General features: G+C 40.4%; 1 protein-coding gene across 4 annotated transcripts in view; it reads right to left on the bottom strand.

The window, feature by feature from the left end:
* The window catches only part of INTS10 (integrator complex subunit 10), a 32,906-nt gene extending 16,322 nt beyond the window's left edge, over positions 1-16,584 (bottom strand). The window contains exons 1-12 of one of the 4 annotated variants that reach the window (XM_025922346.2): positions 16,368-16,584; positions 15,742-15,809; positions 14,413-14,516; positions 13,574-13,713; positions 11,051-11,132; positions 10,413-10,553; positions 9,814-9,985; positions 9,212-9,381; positions 8,291-8,424; positions 3,476-3,629; positions 1,579-1,661; positions 359-511 (exon numbers count right to left, since the gene is read on the bottom strand). In XM_025922346.2, coding sequence (XP_025778131.1) covers positions 359-511; positions 1,579-1,661; positions 3,476-3,629; positions 8,291-8,424; positions 9,212-9,381; positions 9,814-9,985; positions 10,413-10,553; positions 11,051-11,132; positions 13,574-13,713; positions 14,413-14,516; positions 15,742-15,809; positions 16,368-16,496 — 1,530 coding nt within the window. In that variant the 5' untranslated portion in view covers positions 16,497-16,584. The other 3 variants (XM_025922350.2, XM_086703549.1, XM_086703550.1) reach the window with 3 other exon arrangements.
* Between the last annotated feature and the right edge of the window lie 2,344 nt (positions 16,585-18,928).

The following is an 18,928-nucleotide window of genomic DNA, read 5'->3' as shown; positions in this document are numbered from 1 at the left end:
AAGCTATGGAAATCCTCCCTTTCCTACTTAGTATATGCCTCTCTGTCCAAGTACAATAGGACTGATTCTGCTCTAAAGGGATTCCAGATAAGAAAGTAAAGACAAAAAAAATCATCCTCCAATAAAATGGAATCTGAAAAGTACTGAAGTCTACTTCAGGAAAGCTGTAAGTAAACAGAAAACGGAGTAAAACAAAATCATCAAGATTTTCATCAGCAGATTAGTTGATTAAAATCTAGGCAGAAAGACCCTTTTTCAAATAAACATGCGCTGTATTAAAAGCCCACTATAGGAAAAAGAGGAAGCCCCAGGGAAGCTTAGTGAATGAGGGTCCCCGTGCAAGGCACACACTACTCACTCTGTACTCTCCTAGAGCGAAGTGGCAAGTCGCTAGCTGGATGAGTGCTCGCTGATGCTCCAGGGTCCCCTGTCCCGTGATCTGTGGCTGAGGAAGTGATCCCTGGAGAGCTGCTAAATGATGCAGGCTGGCTATTGCTTTTTTATATTGACCCTAAAAAAGACATAACAGCGAGGAGGTGAAAAACACTGCCATTTAAATAAATCTCCAGAGTTAATTAAGCAAGCAGCAAGCAACTCCAAATAAGGTAGCTCTGCTTGATCATCAGAGGAGGAAAGAGGAGACTTAGCAATAATCAAACCAACTTACTTAAAGAAAGATGGGGGGTTCTCAATGGAGGTACTTTACACATACAAAGAGTTTTCTCTCTGGTCTTAATTCCTTTTTTTTTTTTTTAATGTTTATTTATTTTGAGAGAGCGAGATAGTGCGTGAGCAGGGGAGGGGCAGAGAGAGGGAGACACAGAATCTGAAGCAGACTCCAGGTTCCGAGCTGCCAGCACAGAGCCCGACGCAGGGCTTGAGCTCATGAACCACGAGATCACGACCCGAGCCAAAGTCGGACCCTTAACCGACCAAGCCACCCAGGTGCCTCCCCACTGCCCACTGCTTTCAGTTTATTTAATGATTTTTTAGTACCCTCTACACTCAAAGTGGGGATTGAACTCATGACTCCAAGATCCAGAATCACATGCTCTACTGACTGGGTCAGCCAGGCACCCTTGGTCTTAATTCTTAATACTAAATAAAATAACACCAAGTTTTGGATAACGTACATTTTGGATATACCATTTCTTATAAATATTTTACTACTAATACCATCTCTCCTTTACGTAGGATGGAAGCAGCACCCTGTCCATTTCAACAATGGAGGCTGGGAGCTCTGTACCCCCTTAGGGAATTTGCTCTCTCCCTTCCAGGCATAAGGAGAGCCAGGCAGAAGGCCTCCATCACAGTGCAGACAAGGAGGGGTGGGAAGTATTCATTTTTTATTGAAAAGTAAAAATCTTACTTTTACAGAGGGGTGTGGCTGGACATCACAAAAGTAACACAGAAGATGCAGCCTTGTCATTTTGGGGTTATTTTGAAATGAAAGACACAACATGTCTTCAGAGCATGACTAGTCTACAGAAGACACACGCACATCTTGCATGCTACAGTCGGTTCACAGTAACAGTCATTCTATACAAACACAGGAACTTAAATCATACATCACATTACCTGATAGATGATCATATCAGTGAGGAAGATTCTTAACCAAAGCCAAGTATCTGTCTTCCATGCCAAACAAATTCTTGTAAATTCTGAGAATTCAGAAGAAAATTTACCAAAAACATGTTAACAGAGAAGCAGAAAACAAAACAAACCCAGCAAAACAACAGAGAAAAACTACCAAAAAATGGATAGCAACTATAGACTTCAATTTCTAAAACAATGGTCTAGAATTTCGGGTGCCTGAGTGGCTCCGACAGTTGAGCTTCTGACTTCCCCTCAAGTCATGATCTCACAGCTGGTGAGTTCAAGCCGCTCCTCGGGCTCTGTGCTGACAGCTCAGAGCCTGGAGCCTGCTTCAGATTCTGTGTCCCACTCTCTCTTTGTCCCTCCCCCAATCACGTTCTGTTTCTCTCTCTCTCAAAAATAAATAAACAAAAAAACAATGGTCTATAATTTCAATTAGACAGTGAAGTTAGAATATAATACACAAGCAGTATTTTCACTAGGCATCAACAATTATTAAGCACATACAATGTCCCAAGAGCTGTTCAAAATACAGTTCACATATTATCTCATTTATCTTGTAAATAACTTTGCTCACCTCAGAAAAAGGTATTGTTTTATTTTCACCCAGTTAAGATAACAAAGATATAACACTAAGAGTTCTACTCATTTTTTAAAAAGTCAATTTACAAATAAAGAAAAATCCCCTCCAAAGGTCAAGGTCACATACATGTTTATAATTCTAGAGGCAACCGAAGAAACCAAGTGATGCTATATTTACTCAGAAAAAATGAAAATGACATGACACATCTGATCATGGGTTCTGTACAGGTATGTGATGCAAGTGGGCCAAGGGATGAAGGTCCACTGGCCAGAAGGAAAGTAAAGAGCCTTGGTTCCAAATTACAGTAAAAACACATTGGTTAGCAAAGTGCTACTGATTTCTAAGTAATGTTGAAATACTTTTTAAAAAACACGTCTATTTGTTTGACACAGAGAAAAAGAGCACATGCACATGTTGGGGAGGGACAGGGAGACAGTGAGAGAATTCCAAGCAGACTCCGCGCTGTCAGTGCAGAGCCCAGTTTGGGGATTGAACTCAGGAACCATGAGATCATGACCTGGGAATAAATCAAAGAGTCCAGGGCTTAACTGACTGAGAGCCATCCAACTGCTCCTGAAATACTTAATAACTGTAAAACTTCCCCTAGTTTTAGGTCTACTCTCAAAGGAAAACAATCTTTCTGTAGTGTGAGTTTTTCAGGTAATAGAGTTAATGCAGATAAAAATAGCATTACCTTTTGTATGCTTGGCTACACTGCATAAGGAAGATACAAGGCAGTAGGTCAGAAGAACCAAAAGCACAAAACAAACAAACCCAACAAGAAAAAGAGGCCAGCAATACAAATGTTAAAAGACCTAAAACTCTCCCTGATACTCCACCCCAACCCTAATTATAATTATACTCGGAGCAGGGGCACCTGGGTGGCTCAGTCAGTTAAGCCTCCGGCTCTTGATTTTGGTTCAGGTCATGATCTCACGGTTCCGGAGTTCGAGCCCCTCACAGGGCTCTACCCTAACTGCACGGAACCTGCTTGGGATTCCTCTCTCTCTCTCTCTCTCTCTCTCTGTGCCCCTCCCCTGCATGTTCACAGGCTCTCTTTCTCTCTCAAAATAAGTAAACTTTAAAAAAAAACCACTCATAGTAAAAGCTAAGAGGTAAATGGTTATTTGATTAATAACTGATTAGATGTCCTACTCAAAAAGAATCCTATAAAACATGTCAACTACTGTGATCAATTTAGTTAGCCATGTCTTATTTCAAGCAGAATAATGTTTTTATTAGCACACTCACCTTATATAAAAATTAAACAGCACCAATACAACAGCATGTTCTTACCCTTGTCAAGGAATTCTAGGGAGTAGAGCAACTCCCAGCTCTCCCTGGCCAGCTTAAAGCTTTCTAGAACTTCAATGGAGTTAGCAAGCTCTGCTTTATTGACTACAATGTGACGATTCCTTCCTTTTGCCGAACAGTCTTCATCATCCGAACTCTGTTTAGAGAAGGTGAAGAATAGGACTAACTTACAGTTATGTATGTGTGACCCTTCAACAGCATGGGTTTGAATGACACAGATCCATTTATACAGATTTTTTTACAGTACAGCAGTGTAAATGTTTTTTCTCCTCATGATTTCCTTAATAACATTTTTTTCTCCAGCTTACTTTATTGTAAGAATACAGTATATAATACATAACACATAACAAATACAGAATAACCAACTACTTATGTTGTTGGTAAGGCTTCTGGTCAATAGTAGGCTGTTAGTAGTTAAGTTCTGGGGGGAGTCAAAAGTTATACACAGATCTGTGACTGTGTAGGGCGCATAGGGCTGGCGCCCCTAACCCCCTTGTTCAAGGGTCCGCTGCACTGGTGTGTTATTATATTTGTTGCCACCAATTCTGATTACCATATGGACTTTATCAAAGGATACTATCCTGAGTATAATTTTTGAATTTTACAATTTAGCTTTAAAAATTAATGTAAATTTTCCATCTTTTCACTCTTACATTCAATTTTTACCTTAAAAATTAAGCTTATTTTTTTTAATTTTTTTTTACATTTTTATTTAATTTTGAGAGACAGAGACAGAGCGCAAATGGGGGAGGGGCAGAGAGAGAATGAGACACAGAATCCAAAGCAGGCCCCAGGCGCTGAGCTGTCAGCACAGAGCCCGATGCCGGGCTTGAACCCACGAACCGTGAGATCATGACCTGAGCTGAAGTCAGACACCCAACTGACTGAGCCACTCAGGTGCCCCTAAGCTTATGTTTTTCTCATGATAAATTCTAAGCTTATGTTGCTTTCAAGTAAAGCTCCAACAGTTTAAAAACATTATCAGTGTTATAAAAGCCCCAAATCAGATTTTTATATTCAGAGATAAAGCTTAAGTAGCATCTGTTTTATAGTTTACTTTCCCCCCCAATATGTGACATCATTTAATTTGCTTCCAAATAAGTTTGTCATGTCGTGGAATAAAATTAAAGCCCAAATGCCCTAAGAATTGAGAGAAATGAGTTACTTATTTTTTTGTTCCCTAGATATATCTTCTCCTGTGGCCACCCCTCTCTTTGGCTCTGCTCCCCCAATGCAAGGTGTCGGCCAGGAATTACTTATCTATTAATGCCTTCTGTATTTTACAAAAGAGTTCTACGTTTCTTGTTCTTCATCTCAAGAAATATTTAGCCAAAGAAAAGAGAGGTCTCAGAGAATTGCTTGTTGTAAGTGTTGTAAGTGTTGTAAGTGCCAGTGAGCATGGTTAGACATTTTGCCAAAAAACAGTAAAGATAAAACAGCTCCATTTAATTTTATTTTGCTGAGAATTTCTTGACTCTTTTATTCTATCTAGGTTATTTTGCCAACTTAATGACCCAAATTAAATTCTCCCTGCAAATTTTTAAATCACTAAGATCATTTAAAAATATGTACAAATATTTTAGCTAAAAACTCAATTCCTCAAGCTAATCTCAGAAAAAACAAGTCCTTCACTCCCACCTTTCTTCCCCTCAGACTTAGTATCCTCCTGCTACTCCTGATGCTTGGGGACCCTCCCTACCCACTCTATTTAGCTGCCACATTCTTATCCTCCCTCAGTAATGACACATACCCCATCCCTTTCACAATCAAAACCTGCTAGGCATCTTATTTTTTCAGGGTCCAGCTCCTTGCCACATGTTGCCAATCTAATAAGATACACTGATATGAATGGGGTAGGCACTGGTGTTGCAACTTAGAGAAAACATTCCTGCCTCAAAATGAGATCGGGAGTTTATGGAAGGGACCTCAGATGTGGTGGGAATAGTATGGAGTTCTAAACAGTTTCTAGAATTTAGAGAAATTACTTTCGAAATGCAAAAGGAGCCTCTGAAGTTCCGAGGGAATGCTGTAAGCAAGAATCCTGACTACAGGGAACACACACAAATGTGTGCGGGTGGAGAACTTATTGCCCGTGGGAGAGGACAGCCCCCAGCTCCAGCCACCTGACATGTCACATGAGCCAAGGAATTCAGCTGGGTGGAGAATGCACACCCATCTCAGGTGGGCAGCCTCTGCCCCGCTCCAAATATGTGCCAGCATTAGGGGCCAGTGTATCAGATACTGTTGTGAGAAATCTCCCAATTTTTTGACGGTTATTAAAAGAAACAAAACACTACAACAAGATGAGCTGATAAGCTGAACTTTGGGCCATCAGATATGTCCTCTGCTGTGATGGCACACACAGACCTGGCAGGGAAGGAGGGGGGTTGGGGGGGTGCAGACTGTGGCACAGAATGAAAACCAGGAAGAAATCAGGAGAGTAAAAACAAAAATAGATGGAAACACAGATTGGCTGGAGAGCCACAGTATGAGAGCAGGGCCTGCCAGGTGACACATGACAGGTGAAAAACAGGAGGAACCAGAGGGCCAGAGGGTTTAAGGAGGCTGCAGAGGGACAAAAGTCTGGGCCTACAGCTAAGAGACTAGCACACAGCCTGCCAGAGAGAAGTACTCCAACCCTAGAGCACAGCCCAGGGGCAGAGTTCCAGGGGTAGGAAGGGGCTCAGAGCACTGGAGGATGCAAAGGCCTGATCAGTAACTGCCTTAAAGCCAAAGTGAAGAGTTTGGCTTTTATTCTGAGCATGATGGGAAGCCACTAGAGGTGGTAAAAGAGTGATGTCTGCTTCATGTCTTTAAAACGTCACTAAGCCTGCTGGGTAGAGAAGAGAGTTGGCAGGGAGCAAGAGGGCAAGCAGGAAGAGGATGATCCTGATGATATACGAAAGACTGGGATGCCTTGGACAGGGAGGAAGTGGTAGAGATGGAGAAACAGACTGAGAGCCATGTTATTTATACTGATTTATATGGGACATGTCATTGCTTTTAGCTAAAACCAGTATTACTACAACCTATTATTACATGGCAGGTATCTGTGGTCTTAACGTGACACACCCGGATAAACCACGCACTCATGGAAACCAAAAGGGAGAGTGAACGAGTTATCCCTCCTGGGAATGTCAGCAAAGAAGGAAAGAGTAGGTACCTAGCAGCCTCTTTTTAAAGCATGACTCAGAGGGCATCCAGGAAATTCTGATTGGCACAGAGTTCTCAAAGTGGGGTTCAGGGTTGGATTTCAAAGCATCTCTCAACCTCTGAAATTATTTGTAGAACAGTAAATGTGTGCATTTTTCTGTGGGAGGAAACAAATGAATTTACCATAAGGTTTAATAACCTTAAAAGCCTTCAGAAGGCTTGGTCTTCCCTGCTCCATTCTATCTCATACAATCTATAAAAACATCAGATTAAACTGACATTTTTTTAAAAATTAAAAAAAAATTTCTTGAGAGAGAGAGAGTGTCAGAGTGTGAGCAGAGAAGGGGTGGAGAGAAAGGGAGACACAGAATCCAAAGCAAGCTCTAGGCTCTGTCAGCGCAGAGCCCAATGTGGGGCTCGAACTCACAAACTGTGAGATTGTGACCTAAACTGAAGTCAGACGCTCAACTAACTGAGCCACCCAGGCACCCAGATTAAACTGATCTTAAGGCACATTATCTCCTCATGCCCCGGTCCAGTAAATGTTATTTAGGGGCTGAAGAAGTAGTGAGGGGACTGAAAGGAGGAGAGGGGACAGGAAGTAGGTGAAACTCTGGGCTCCCCTGAGGTATTCACCTGGAGCAGGGATTAGCAAACTGTGACCTGCAGGTCAAATGCTCCTTTAGTAAATAAAGTTTTATTAGAACACGGCCACTTCATTTGTTTACTATTGTCTATCGCTGTTTTTTTGTATTGTAACAGCAGAGCTGAGTAGCTAGCTGCAGTAGAGACCGTTGAGCCTCTAAAGCCTAACCTACTTATTACCTGGCCCTTTACAGAGAAAGTTCGCTGACTCCTGACCTAAAGCATCTCCACTGGGCCTCCACTAAAGCTTTTCTTGAAAGGATTCCTCTGCATTAAAATTAAATTTAGAAATCACTGTCCCGTCCAGGCCTGCTGCCTGGCCTAATCAGAAGACCAGTGGTTCTTCACATTCTCCGGCCTCTTGCATCTTGTGCAAACTGTCTACTCTTCACAAATTTCACCCCCCAATTGCAAATGACAAAATGCTATACATCCTTCAAGGCTGATTTCAAATGCTGACCTCCTTCATGAAACCTTTCTGACATGTCCCCTTGGGTTGTAATTACTTCCTAGCTGGAACACCTCAGCACTTTCCATTCTGAGGCCAGGACTCAGCATAGCACTCTGTCTAGACGTTCAATGCAGTTCATTTGCCTTTGCTTTTTACATTTGATATCATGCCGTCAAAAGAGGTAGAATTAACTTATACCAGGGTTTCTCAACATTTGCCTTTTAGGCTGGACAACTCTTTGTCGTGGGCCTGTCCTGGTCACTCTGGCATGGTTAGCGGCATCTCTGGCCTCTACATGGTAGATATTAATAGCAATTCCTCCACACCAAGCCGTGGAAATAAAAAAATGTCCCCAGACACTGCCATATGTCCGGGGGGAGGGGGAGGGCAGCAAAATCACTTTAGTTGAGAACCGCTGATTTATACGGTAATTATGACGAAAAGCCCCAACAATTTTATCAATTCAGCTCCAAAGCTATATTTTACAGACTCATTTCCAGCAAACCATAAACATATAATCTGTTAATAATCATATCTGAAAGGATTACCATGGTTTTTTCTCTTCCCTCAGCTAGTTTCCTCTTTTTATGTATATGTTTGTTACGATCAATTTCTACATCACCATACACATTTGATACATCCTCAAGAAGAACCAGTGGAACTTGGCTTGGGGCATTAGGACCTATGGATGGGGGGAAACACCAACACTTAAAAATGCGGCAAGGAAAAGAAAACAATATCAGGTAGAAGTTTACTCAGCTGTAAATACAGGTCATTAAAAAGTATGTTCAGTGTTATCCCAGTTAGGTAGACAAACAAGTGTACAAGAATAAGAAAAAAGACTATACAGATATACACCAAATAGTTAATAAAGGTTCTCTCTCAATGACAGATTATAAATCAAAGTTCCTTCTTTGTTATTTGTTCTTACTTATCTAGAAATTTTTTATAGCTATCATGAATCATAAAATTAGCAAAAAACACTAAAAGTGTATTATATGTACAATACATTATAGCTACAAATTCCAAACAATATCTAAATATATGAAAGGCTATAAGGCAATACACAAAAATGAGAGTAGTTATATTGGATGGGTAGGTGATTTCATGCTCTTATTTTTCTATTTTTCATGTTTTATATGAATTTATATGCAAATATATTCCTTAAAAAATCTCTGTCTACTGCAAAGTCTTTGTGAAATCTACTTTAACACTTTGCTACATCTGCTGCTTTTTAAAAACAGAGGCACTGAATATCTGTATTTAGTTTCACGGTACCACTATATCCTTTAATATAGAAACTGTAAATGAAAACACACTTACATAAAAACTACCAACAACTAAAAGAAAGCCCTGGTGTTACCCCGCAGTTATTTGCATCTAAGAACAATGTTAAGGTTAACATTTTCATCTTTCATCATCCTAGCCAAAGTCAGTATTTTGGGAGACTCTAAAATTCTTAAACCAACCTTGGAACAGAGATGGTTGTATGCTGTTGACATACTGGAATGCATTCTTAAAGAAGACCAACATAGTGGAATAAACCACTTGGTTTTTATATTTTGCATGAGCTTCATTATCAAAGTTGGTCATGTATCTGCAGAGATCCTTCATTCTATGCAAAATATCACCATAGCTTCTGAAAGATGAAGGATGACAAAAATTAATTACTCTGGGCTTGACAGCAAAAGGTCTAGAGAAAAGCCCTAACAGAAGCATTACATTTGCCAAATGTAGCAGCAGGCATTTGAAATTCCCCTTCTGAATTAGAGCAATAATCAGATCACTATTTCAGGACACAGACACAACAAAATAGCTATTGTTTCCTCTGAATGCGAAGGAATGCTTCAACCTCAACATCTTCTTAAGAGTTCACACTTTCATTGCGAATCTTTTAATAAAGTGAAAAACCACCCTCTTTTGCATAAATACCATGGTTACAGAATTTGCCCAAACAAAAGTATACCTATGCATTATACACTTTTTAAGAATGTGATTTTGTTTTTAAAGATCTTGAGAACATGGTATCAGAAGACTTGCTAAGCAATTCTAGAAATGAACAATGTTTTACCGTCTTCCTTTATCCATCTGCCATTCACATCTCATTCCAACAACATTTAAAATCTTAAACAACCTCTCCCAAGGGTCCACAATCTGGGATGATTTTTCAGTCAGCCCTTCTATTATGTACTTCTGAGAGCTCCGTTTGCTAGGTGACATTAAATCAGATGATTCTTGGGCACCTGAGAAATGAGAAGAGTAGTCTACAATTAATCTTACTACTTACTATGTATGTGATACCTGACAGAGAAAGAAAAAGAATCCCCATTCAAAAGACAAGAGCACAGAATCCAAACACATTATGTGCTTTGTTTAAAGACCCACAACTGGCCACGGGTATAGCAGAAAATGACTTTCAAGCTGTGGTACACGTATGAAGCTTGGTGCACTCACATCATAGTTCAGCAAGTTGACTGTTTCAGTCAAATGGTAAAACTGGTTCCAGAAAAGTTTTTTCTCTTACCTGTAGTATTTTTTTTCCAGGAACCATCTTTTAGAAACACTATCAAACTGGTGTGTATCCAGAGAATAATCAGAATGATGAGGGATTTCTGAGTTTGCAATTTACTAAAGTCTGTATAAATAAAACTGCAGGATATTTTCACTTACCTTGGTGCTGACTCTCTATCTGAGTAGACCTAGTGACGTAATTGATATAAAATTCAGCTGCTTTGTTCAAGTACTTATATAATAAATTGGCAGGCAATCGAACATCATGGTTGTTAATTATTAGTGGAAGAACATCACAAACTGTTCAAGGGGAAAAATAAAAAAACGATTAAGTTGTCTGTCTACCCTACAATTGTGAGAAAAACAGAATTTGTTTTAGACTTTACTTAATGTAATTACTTAAAATATATAGGGGAACAACCCCCTTATGGCACATTTATTTAAAATTTACAGTGCACAGGGTACTAGTGGCTGGAGCTAGCAAGGAAACACACAGGCAGATTCTACATTATGGGTACTGGTCTAGTTCTTGAACTAGTGACAATTCAGATGTTTATTATTATGCTTCATACTTGAATATATGGTTGTACATATTCTTTTGGAGGTATCAAATATGACAATAAAAATTTAGAAGTTGTTTAAAATGCTTTCTGGACTAAAAAAATAAACCAGGATTTAAATTTCATAATATGAAACGTTCTTTTGCTTTCCACAAATGACCTTATCACTAAAATGATACTTACTCCAGCATATTCTACTCACTGCAAAGAATTAGTACAAAATACAATTTTTCTTACCAAATAATTTTCTAAAGCAGTTAACAGGAGATTCTTGTTCTTCAATAGTTTCAGCCTCTAATAGTGCTTCCCCAAGGCCAACCTGTTTCAAAATACAATTAGTCATTTAAATGCGCTACAGTTTAAGATGTCAGAATTACATAAAGAAATGGCTTTTAAAATTTACCACACAGTCTGTATATGCAAACTTCCCCAGGAAACAAATATTCTCATTTTAAAGACTAGAAAACAAAAGGATACATCAGCAACACAGCCCAGAAGGAAACCCTAAATTCACCTGATCAACAACTACTTTGGCTTGGTTATGCTCCTCTGAACTAGCAAAATTAAAATGAAAATTAAATGTCTACAGAAACTTAAAGGAAGGGTTGGAACTGATTAGAATAATAGATTTTGTACCAAACACAGAAACTATTCTCTGCATCAAGATATATTATGTTGGCAAACCTTATCACTTTCAAGAGTTGTCACAAGTAGGCAATCATACAGCCTAGGCTAGGCTAGACACAACTGTTTGACTTTTTTTTTTAATTTTTGACAGAGATAAAGAAACAGTGTGAGCAGGGGAGGGCCGGAGACAGGGAAAGAGACAGAATCCCAAGCAGACTCCACATCATCAGCACAGAGCCTGATGCAGGGCTCAAACCCACAAGAACCATGAGATCATGACCCCAGCCACAATTAAGAGTCAGATGCCTAATGGAATGAGCACCCAGGTGTCCCACAACTGTCTGACTTTTAAGGCCACCTTTCCATTACTTTCTACTATGTATTTCCTAGCATAGTAGAATGTTAGCTTATCAAAACCCAACAAGGTGTCTGTGTTATCTCCTTGGGGTCACTTGGGGATGCTTGGGGTAGGGGTAGAACAATGTAAAAGATAATATAATACAAACAGTTAAAAGTTGAGTAATGATTAAAGAATGTATTGGGTTGAATAGCATCCTCCCAAAATTCATGTCCACCTCCACTCAGCATTGACCTTACATATATTTTATGCTATAAAAAAAAAATAAGGTCTTTGTAGATGCAATTAGTTAAGATGAAGGCATACTAGGTTAGGACAGGCCCTAAATCCAATGACTACAATCTTTACAAGGTCATGTGAAGACACAGGAACACAGGGAAGACACACAGGGAAGGAGGCCATATGACAACAGAGGCAGACACTGAAATGATGTAGCTGCAAGCCAAGAAATGACAGACTGCTGGTGACCACCAGAAGCTAGGAAAAGTAGGAAGCATTCTTCCCTAGAGCCTTTAAAGGGAGCATGGCCCTGCCCACACCTTGCTTTTTTGAACTTTCAGCTTCCAGAACTGTGAGAGAATAAATTTCTGTTGTCTTAAGCCACTCAGTTTTCTGGTACTTTGTTATAGCAGCCCTAGGCAACTAATATAGGGAGGTACAGAAAAGGTTAACTGGGGCCAAAGCTTGAAAAATGGTGTGGGAAAGAATAGGCAACAGAGCTGGAATTAAGAGTTAGTGATTTGAATCCTGACTCTTCCATTTGATGGCTATGGAAATTACTAACATATTTAAGATTCAGTTTCTTCATCTGTATAGTCAGATACTATCTACCTCAAAGGGTCTGGGAAGTACAGGAGATACCGAACACTTACCAATGCCTGCCAATAGCATTCAATAATTATTACAGATATAAGTAATTGAGGGAAAAGTACATGAGAAACATGCCTGTTAAGACTACAGACTATGGGGGCGCCTGGGTGGCGCAGTCGGTTAAGCGTCCGACCTCAGCCAGGTCACGATCTCGCGGTCCGTGAGTTTGAGCCCCGCGTCAGGCTCTGGGCTGATGGCTCAGAGCCTGGAGCCTGTTTCCGATTCTGTGTCTCCCTCTCTCTCTGCCCCTCCCCCGTTCATGCTCTGTCTCTCTCTGTCCCAAAAATAAATAAATGTTGAAAAAAAAAAAAGACTACAGACTATGGCTCTCATTTAAATTCAAACATGTTCTTGACTACAACGGAGTAGGATTTTTAAAATAATTTTACTGTACTTTACAGACTGCAAATAAACAGCACTGTCAAAGCTGGCTGTTTCCTTACACCAACAGGACAACTTCTACTGGAAATTTATAAAGTTTGATAACAGTGACATACTTTTAGCTTTACTGACAAAGATTTCTTTTTTTTTTTTTTTAATTTTTTTTTTCAACGTTTATTTATTTTTGGGACAGAGAGAGACAGAGCATGAACGGGGGAGGGGCAGAGAGAGAGGGAGACACAGAATCGGAAACAGGCTCCAGGCTCCAAGCCATCAGCCCGGAGCCCGAGCCCGACGCGGGGCTCGAACTCACGGACCGCGAGATCGTGACCTGGCTGAAGTCGGCCGCTTAACCGACTGCGCCACCCAGGTGCCCCTGACAAAGATTTCTTATATTCAATCTTACCTAGTGCTCTTCAGAATTTCTGCTCTAAAATAATACACACTATTGCTTTTAACCCAACTGATGAATGTGTTGATCAATTTTATTTTCTCTTAAGAAAAAGGAAATGATCAAATCATACCCCATGCTGTACCACTGTTTCAGGGAAGCGTCTCAAAAGCAGAAGCAACATTTCTGATCGTTCCAATGTGTTGAAGCATTGTTCCGTTACCTTTAGTAACATTTCGCACTGGACTCGACCAGGGAGAGTTTCAAACAAACCTGTGCACAACACATTTTACTTTAAAAAGTTTCTTTCAGAAAGAAAATCTTGAAACTAATATGGAAGTAAGGCATTTTCATGTACAGAACAATAAATACTACATTTAGAATAACTGAGTTTCACCTACAACCTAGAAGGCTTTTGGGTTAGATGGTAATGGACACAGATGTTTGCTGAATGACCCTAAAACCCTTGGAGGCCTTATTGGATCCAGGAGACAAGAATGGCTTATGTGAAGGGTCACAATAGTGCTTGCTGTTGGCTGAGATAAAGAGGATGCACTTGTTTATGCTGAAATGACCTTAACTACCTACTTTCTGTTTTATCCAGAATTTGAAATCTTTGGCTATAGCAATCAACGCAAAGTGAGGGTTAACAAGAAAGGTCATAAATTGCTAAAAGTTTCTCTCCCATTTTGTGGAGATATGCTTAATCTATAGATGCTTTCTGATCACTGCAAAACCTGTTAAAAATATATTCAATTCCCTGGGCTAACTGATAAATTTGCACCCTTTAAGGAAGCTTATGGGTTTCTAAGCAAATGCTCAAGAGACCAAGTGACACCATTTGTACAAACTTCAGTTGTCGAGCAAAATATACATGTGGGTACCAATACTACAGATGTGAGTTACCATATATAACTTAGTAGTCCAGAAATGGTAATTTATACACCCATTAAGTTATCACTCCATTCTTACTTCTTAAAAATTGGGTTTGTTTATCCTGTGAATCATTCCTTAATGCTGATGTAATAATGCTGATTTCTCTCCACACCACCGGCTGATCTGGGAAATTCACAAACCTATTTTTAAAATGAATGCATTAAATTAAAATGTCAGATTCTATATAGTATTCAAAAAAGAAAATAAGATTAGCATATAGAGAAAAACACATTTTTCTTTATTCCAAGTAAATATGTAGATGTAACAAAACAAAGCAAAATAAAAATATAAAATAAAAACTAAGGAAAATGAAGTTAATCACAACAGTCTTTAGAGTTTTTATAAGTGAAAAGACAAACGACCATAATATATAAAGCATTTGTAAACATCAACAAGAAAAAGGGACTAAAAAAAAAAAACCCCAAAACCAAAACCAAACAACTACCCAAAAGTGGGCAAAGGCAAATCACAGAAAGAATGCAAAGAGAACACTTAAAAAGCTACTCAGTCTTATTAGTAATACAATGAACACAATTTTTTTAAAAAAGCAACATACCACTTTCCATCACAATGGCAAAAATTAAAATCTGAAAGACTGATAACATACAATGTTGGCAAATGTGTGGGAAAATGGACACTCTTATACATTGTTGGTAGAAATGTAAAGTGGAATAGTATTTTTTGGAGAGTGATTTGCTAGTGTATCAACATATAAAATACTACACCCTTGACTGTGAAAATCAATGTTTAAGAATCTACTCTATAGAAAAACACCACAATATGGGTTCAAAATTCCTTACTGACACTGAATACAATCTCAAATAACTGGAAAGTATCTAAATGTCCACCAATGTTATGAAACCTTATGCAAATATGAAAAAGAGCTCTACATCCTGAGAAAGCATCCCTCCATTAAAGTGGGTGAAGAAAGCAAGCTGCAGCATGATATAAGTAGTATGATCTCACTTTTGTAACCCTTCCCCACAAATACTTTTATGTCTTCTGTACTGTGTATGCATGTATACAGAGACACCCAAAACTTAACTCAGGTTGAGTTGTAGGGACCTTCACTTGTCATTCTCTATACTTCAGTATTGTCTGAACTTCTGCAAAGAACATGTATTATTTCCAAAATAAAATGAATTATAGAAAGAAAAGTTTTAACAAGAATAAAACGGAAGATTTCTCTGCAGAAAGCATGTCAGCAGTTAACTGAAGGCCTAGACTCACGACTACGTAAGCTTTAGATACCAGAGACGTAGATGAACTTGAAGATCTTCCCCCAACTCCCACTTTCACACACAAACAAAACCTCCGTGAAAGATCCAGGGCAGTGCAAGCTTGAAGTCCAGCATCCCCACTCACATGTCGTACAGCAGTCTCCCGGCGGTGGCAGTCCTCTCCGCATTCCGCTCGATGGTGTACATCTCATACTGCAACACAGATCAGACTCAGAGGTCACAACCTCCGCCCGGGGCCGGTCCTGGCTCACCGCGCGCAGCGCTACTTGGCCTTCACTGGGCACCCCCAACTCGGGAGGGCCTGATAGTAAAGCATCACGTGGTGACGCAGGGCCACGGCGCTTAGGAGTGCGACCCTAGGGCCCTTCGGCTCCCAAGATTGGGGAATAATGTCTCAAAAGTAGCAGGCACTAAACAAATGGCTGCCATGATGATGAACGAGGGAGCGAAAGGCCTCTCCCAAGGCCGAGGCCACCGTTCGGGCCACCGAGCAGCACAGCACCCCCACACTTCCAGTCACTCCAACCTCGAGCGGGATCCCCGGTGTCTCCAGGTGCTGGCCTCGAAGGGGAGGAGGCGTGTGAGGGCGTCGGAGAGCAGGGCGGGGGAGGTGGAGAGAAGTGGGACGAGAGGGAGCGGGGCGGTCCGGCCCCCGAGGCGGGCGGGAGCAGCTCGCGGCCAGGGCAGCCCCGGCGCGGCGAAGCACTCACACCTTCACGGATGCTGCCGCATGCACGGGCCTGACCTCACCTGGATGTTAAAGTCGGCGGGGTAGAGGCTGCGGGCTGTGATCAGCCAAGCCTTGGCTGCCCACAGGTCCTGCTGCACCAGTTCCCGGGCTCGCTGCACCAGGAACTCGCAGTCCCCCTGGGCCGACATGACCCAGGAGGCGTCAGGCAGCCGGCCGCTCAGGCCGTACCTTCCGGCTCTGGAGACTCAACCGCCGCCGCCGCCGCCGCCACCGCCGTCGCAGGGGAGGCTTCTGCGCATGTCGGGGTTGGCGCATCCGGAATTATTTCCCGGGTTTTACGAGCACCCTCTTCCGGTCCGCTCTCATTGACCTTCCAGCCCCTTCGTTCTTTGAGGACCCAGTGTTTTGGTACCGACTTTTCCAGGTCACCTCCAAAATGTGGAGAAGTGGATTTCCACGCTTGCGGGCTCTAGCGTGACTCTTGTTAAGCTAGGGGGCATGCGCTGGAGCCTCTAGTTGCTGAGTTACGGCACGGTGTTCTTCCGTTCCTCTCCCGGAGACCTGCGGGTGGGCGGTATCTGGTGTCTCGAGGTCTGGCACCCGAACCTGGCTGACAAACTTCTATGTACAAGAAGTTTGAGAGGAACAGGCAGAGGGGGGCCTAGAAGGCGGCGGGAAAGAGCGCGCGGGGAGCTCCCTTGGCCAGGGCAGAGTTGAGGAACCTGCCCCTGGCTCATTGCCCGGCTTTAAGTTTACGAGAAAAAGTCTGAGGCCAGACTAGTGTCCAAGGTCAGAGAGGCATGGTAATGCCTAGAGATCGCTCTGGTGCATTTTATCTTTTCAAAGTATGTCCACATTACATCGTTATGCCTTTATTTGCTGATTTCTGAAACAAGCATTGAGCTCTTGCAGTAATTAGTACTTGGAAAGTGCTTTGCTGCATGCGGTGGGAGCTACAAAGATGATTCTTGTCCCAGCAGAAGTTTTACAATGATGTGGGCATGTGACCTACAGAAAAATAGGCCGTTTTAATGATCTCTTTCCACCCAATCACTGTCATTTTCACCAAAATTCCAGATTTGTTTTCCATTTGAGAGAAGGAAAGAGAAATAATCTCCCTGCTCTGGAGAAGGGAGGCCGCATTTCAGAGCTGGAGAAGCACTATTTACCTGCCTAATAGGAAGAATGTACCAAAATGTGGATTCATTAGTTTTCAATCCAAGTTCTATATACAGAAAGTTTTAGCAAGTTCTGTTTACATCTGGTATCTTCAATTTATTCAATTTAAAGCCAAGAAATTAAGGATTCAAAGCTGATTTGTTTTAAAAATAGAAGTTACTATGTGTTTCTATACATGAAAATTTATATTTTTAATAAACATGGGTATATACATTACTATTCATGGTTATATGTAAGGTTTAATATATGCCAACTAATTGTGATAATTTATGAATAAACGATCTTAAAGTTAATGATGAGCTAATTTTAGAGATAAGTATAGAAAGGGCAGACACAAAGCAGCAGTATAAAGCCCCAGTGCTTTCAAATCTATTAATGTCCAGGCTCTTTTATTTTGCTATTTTGCTTATGATACCATTCTAAAAATAACACTTTTAAATATCTTCCCCTTTCTCAAAATTCTGAAAATTTGATTTTGTTTCATTAGTATCCCCAATGATGTCTTTAGCTAAGAGTCCCTGCATTAACATCAGTCGTTCTGTGATCTATTGATTGAATGCTCCAGGAAACATTCAGGTTCCAAAGGTGCTATTTAATGTGCCCTTATTATGCACAACCAGAGCCTAATTGTGCCATCACTTTAGGCCAGAATTGCTCAGTGACAGAATGTTTTTGGCTTTGTAGAAAATACAAAATTGAACAAATAGCTCAATGTCATTTTTACCTTATAATGTATAGGTTATAAAAATGGGTTGCTAACTTAAATTTTTTTCATTATTTAATTGATTTTAATACATAAAGTGTTATGCTAGGATTTACAAATGGCAAAATGACTAATTTGGGTTTTTTTCTATTTGTTTGTTTATTTATTTATTTATTTATTTATTTATTTATTTATTTATTTTAAATTAAATCCAAATTAGTTAACATATAGTGTAATGATCATTTCAGGAATAGAATTTTTGTGATTCATCCTCTACATATAACACCCAGTGCTCATCCCAACAAGTGTTCCCCTTAATGCTCCTTACCCCTTTAGCCCTTCCCCTCATGCAGCATCCCACCAGCAACCCTCTGGTTGTTCTCTGTATTTAAGAGTCTCTTATGCTTTGTCTCCCTCTCTATTTTTATATTATTTTTGCTTCCCTTCCTTTATGTTCATCTGTTTTATATCTTAAATTGTACTTAAGAGTGAAATCATATGATATTTGTCTTTCTCTGACGTATTTCACTTAGCATAATATACTCTAGTTCCATCCAGTTGTTGCAAATGGCAAGATTTCATATTTCATTGTGTGTGTGTATATATATATACTATATCTTCTTTATCCACTCATGAGTTAATGGACATTTGGGCTCTTTCCATACTTTGGCTATTGTTGATAGTGCTGCTGTAAACATTGGGGTGCATGTGACCCTTCAAATCAGCACTCCTCTATCC

The sequence above is a fragment of the Puma concolor genome, chromosome B1 (assembly GCF_028749965.1).
Source record: "Puma concolor isolate L17-30 chromosome B1, mPumCon1.1.hap2, whole genome shotgun sequence".
NCBI lineage: Eukaryota > Metazoa > Chordata > Mammalia > Carnivora > Felidae > Puma > Puma concolor.
The sequence above is the reverse complement of the archived record's forward strand: the minus strand, read 5'-3'. Positions and strand labels throughout refer to the sequence as shown.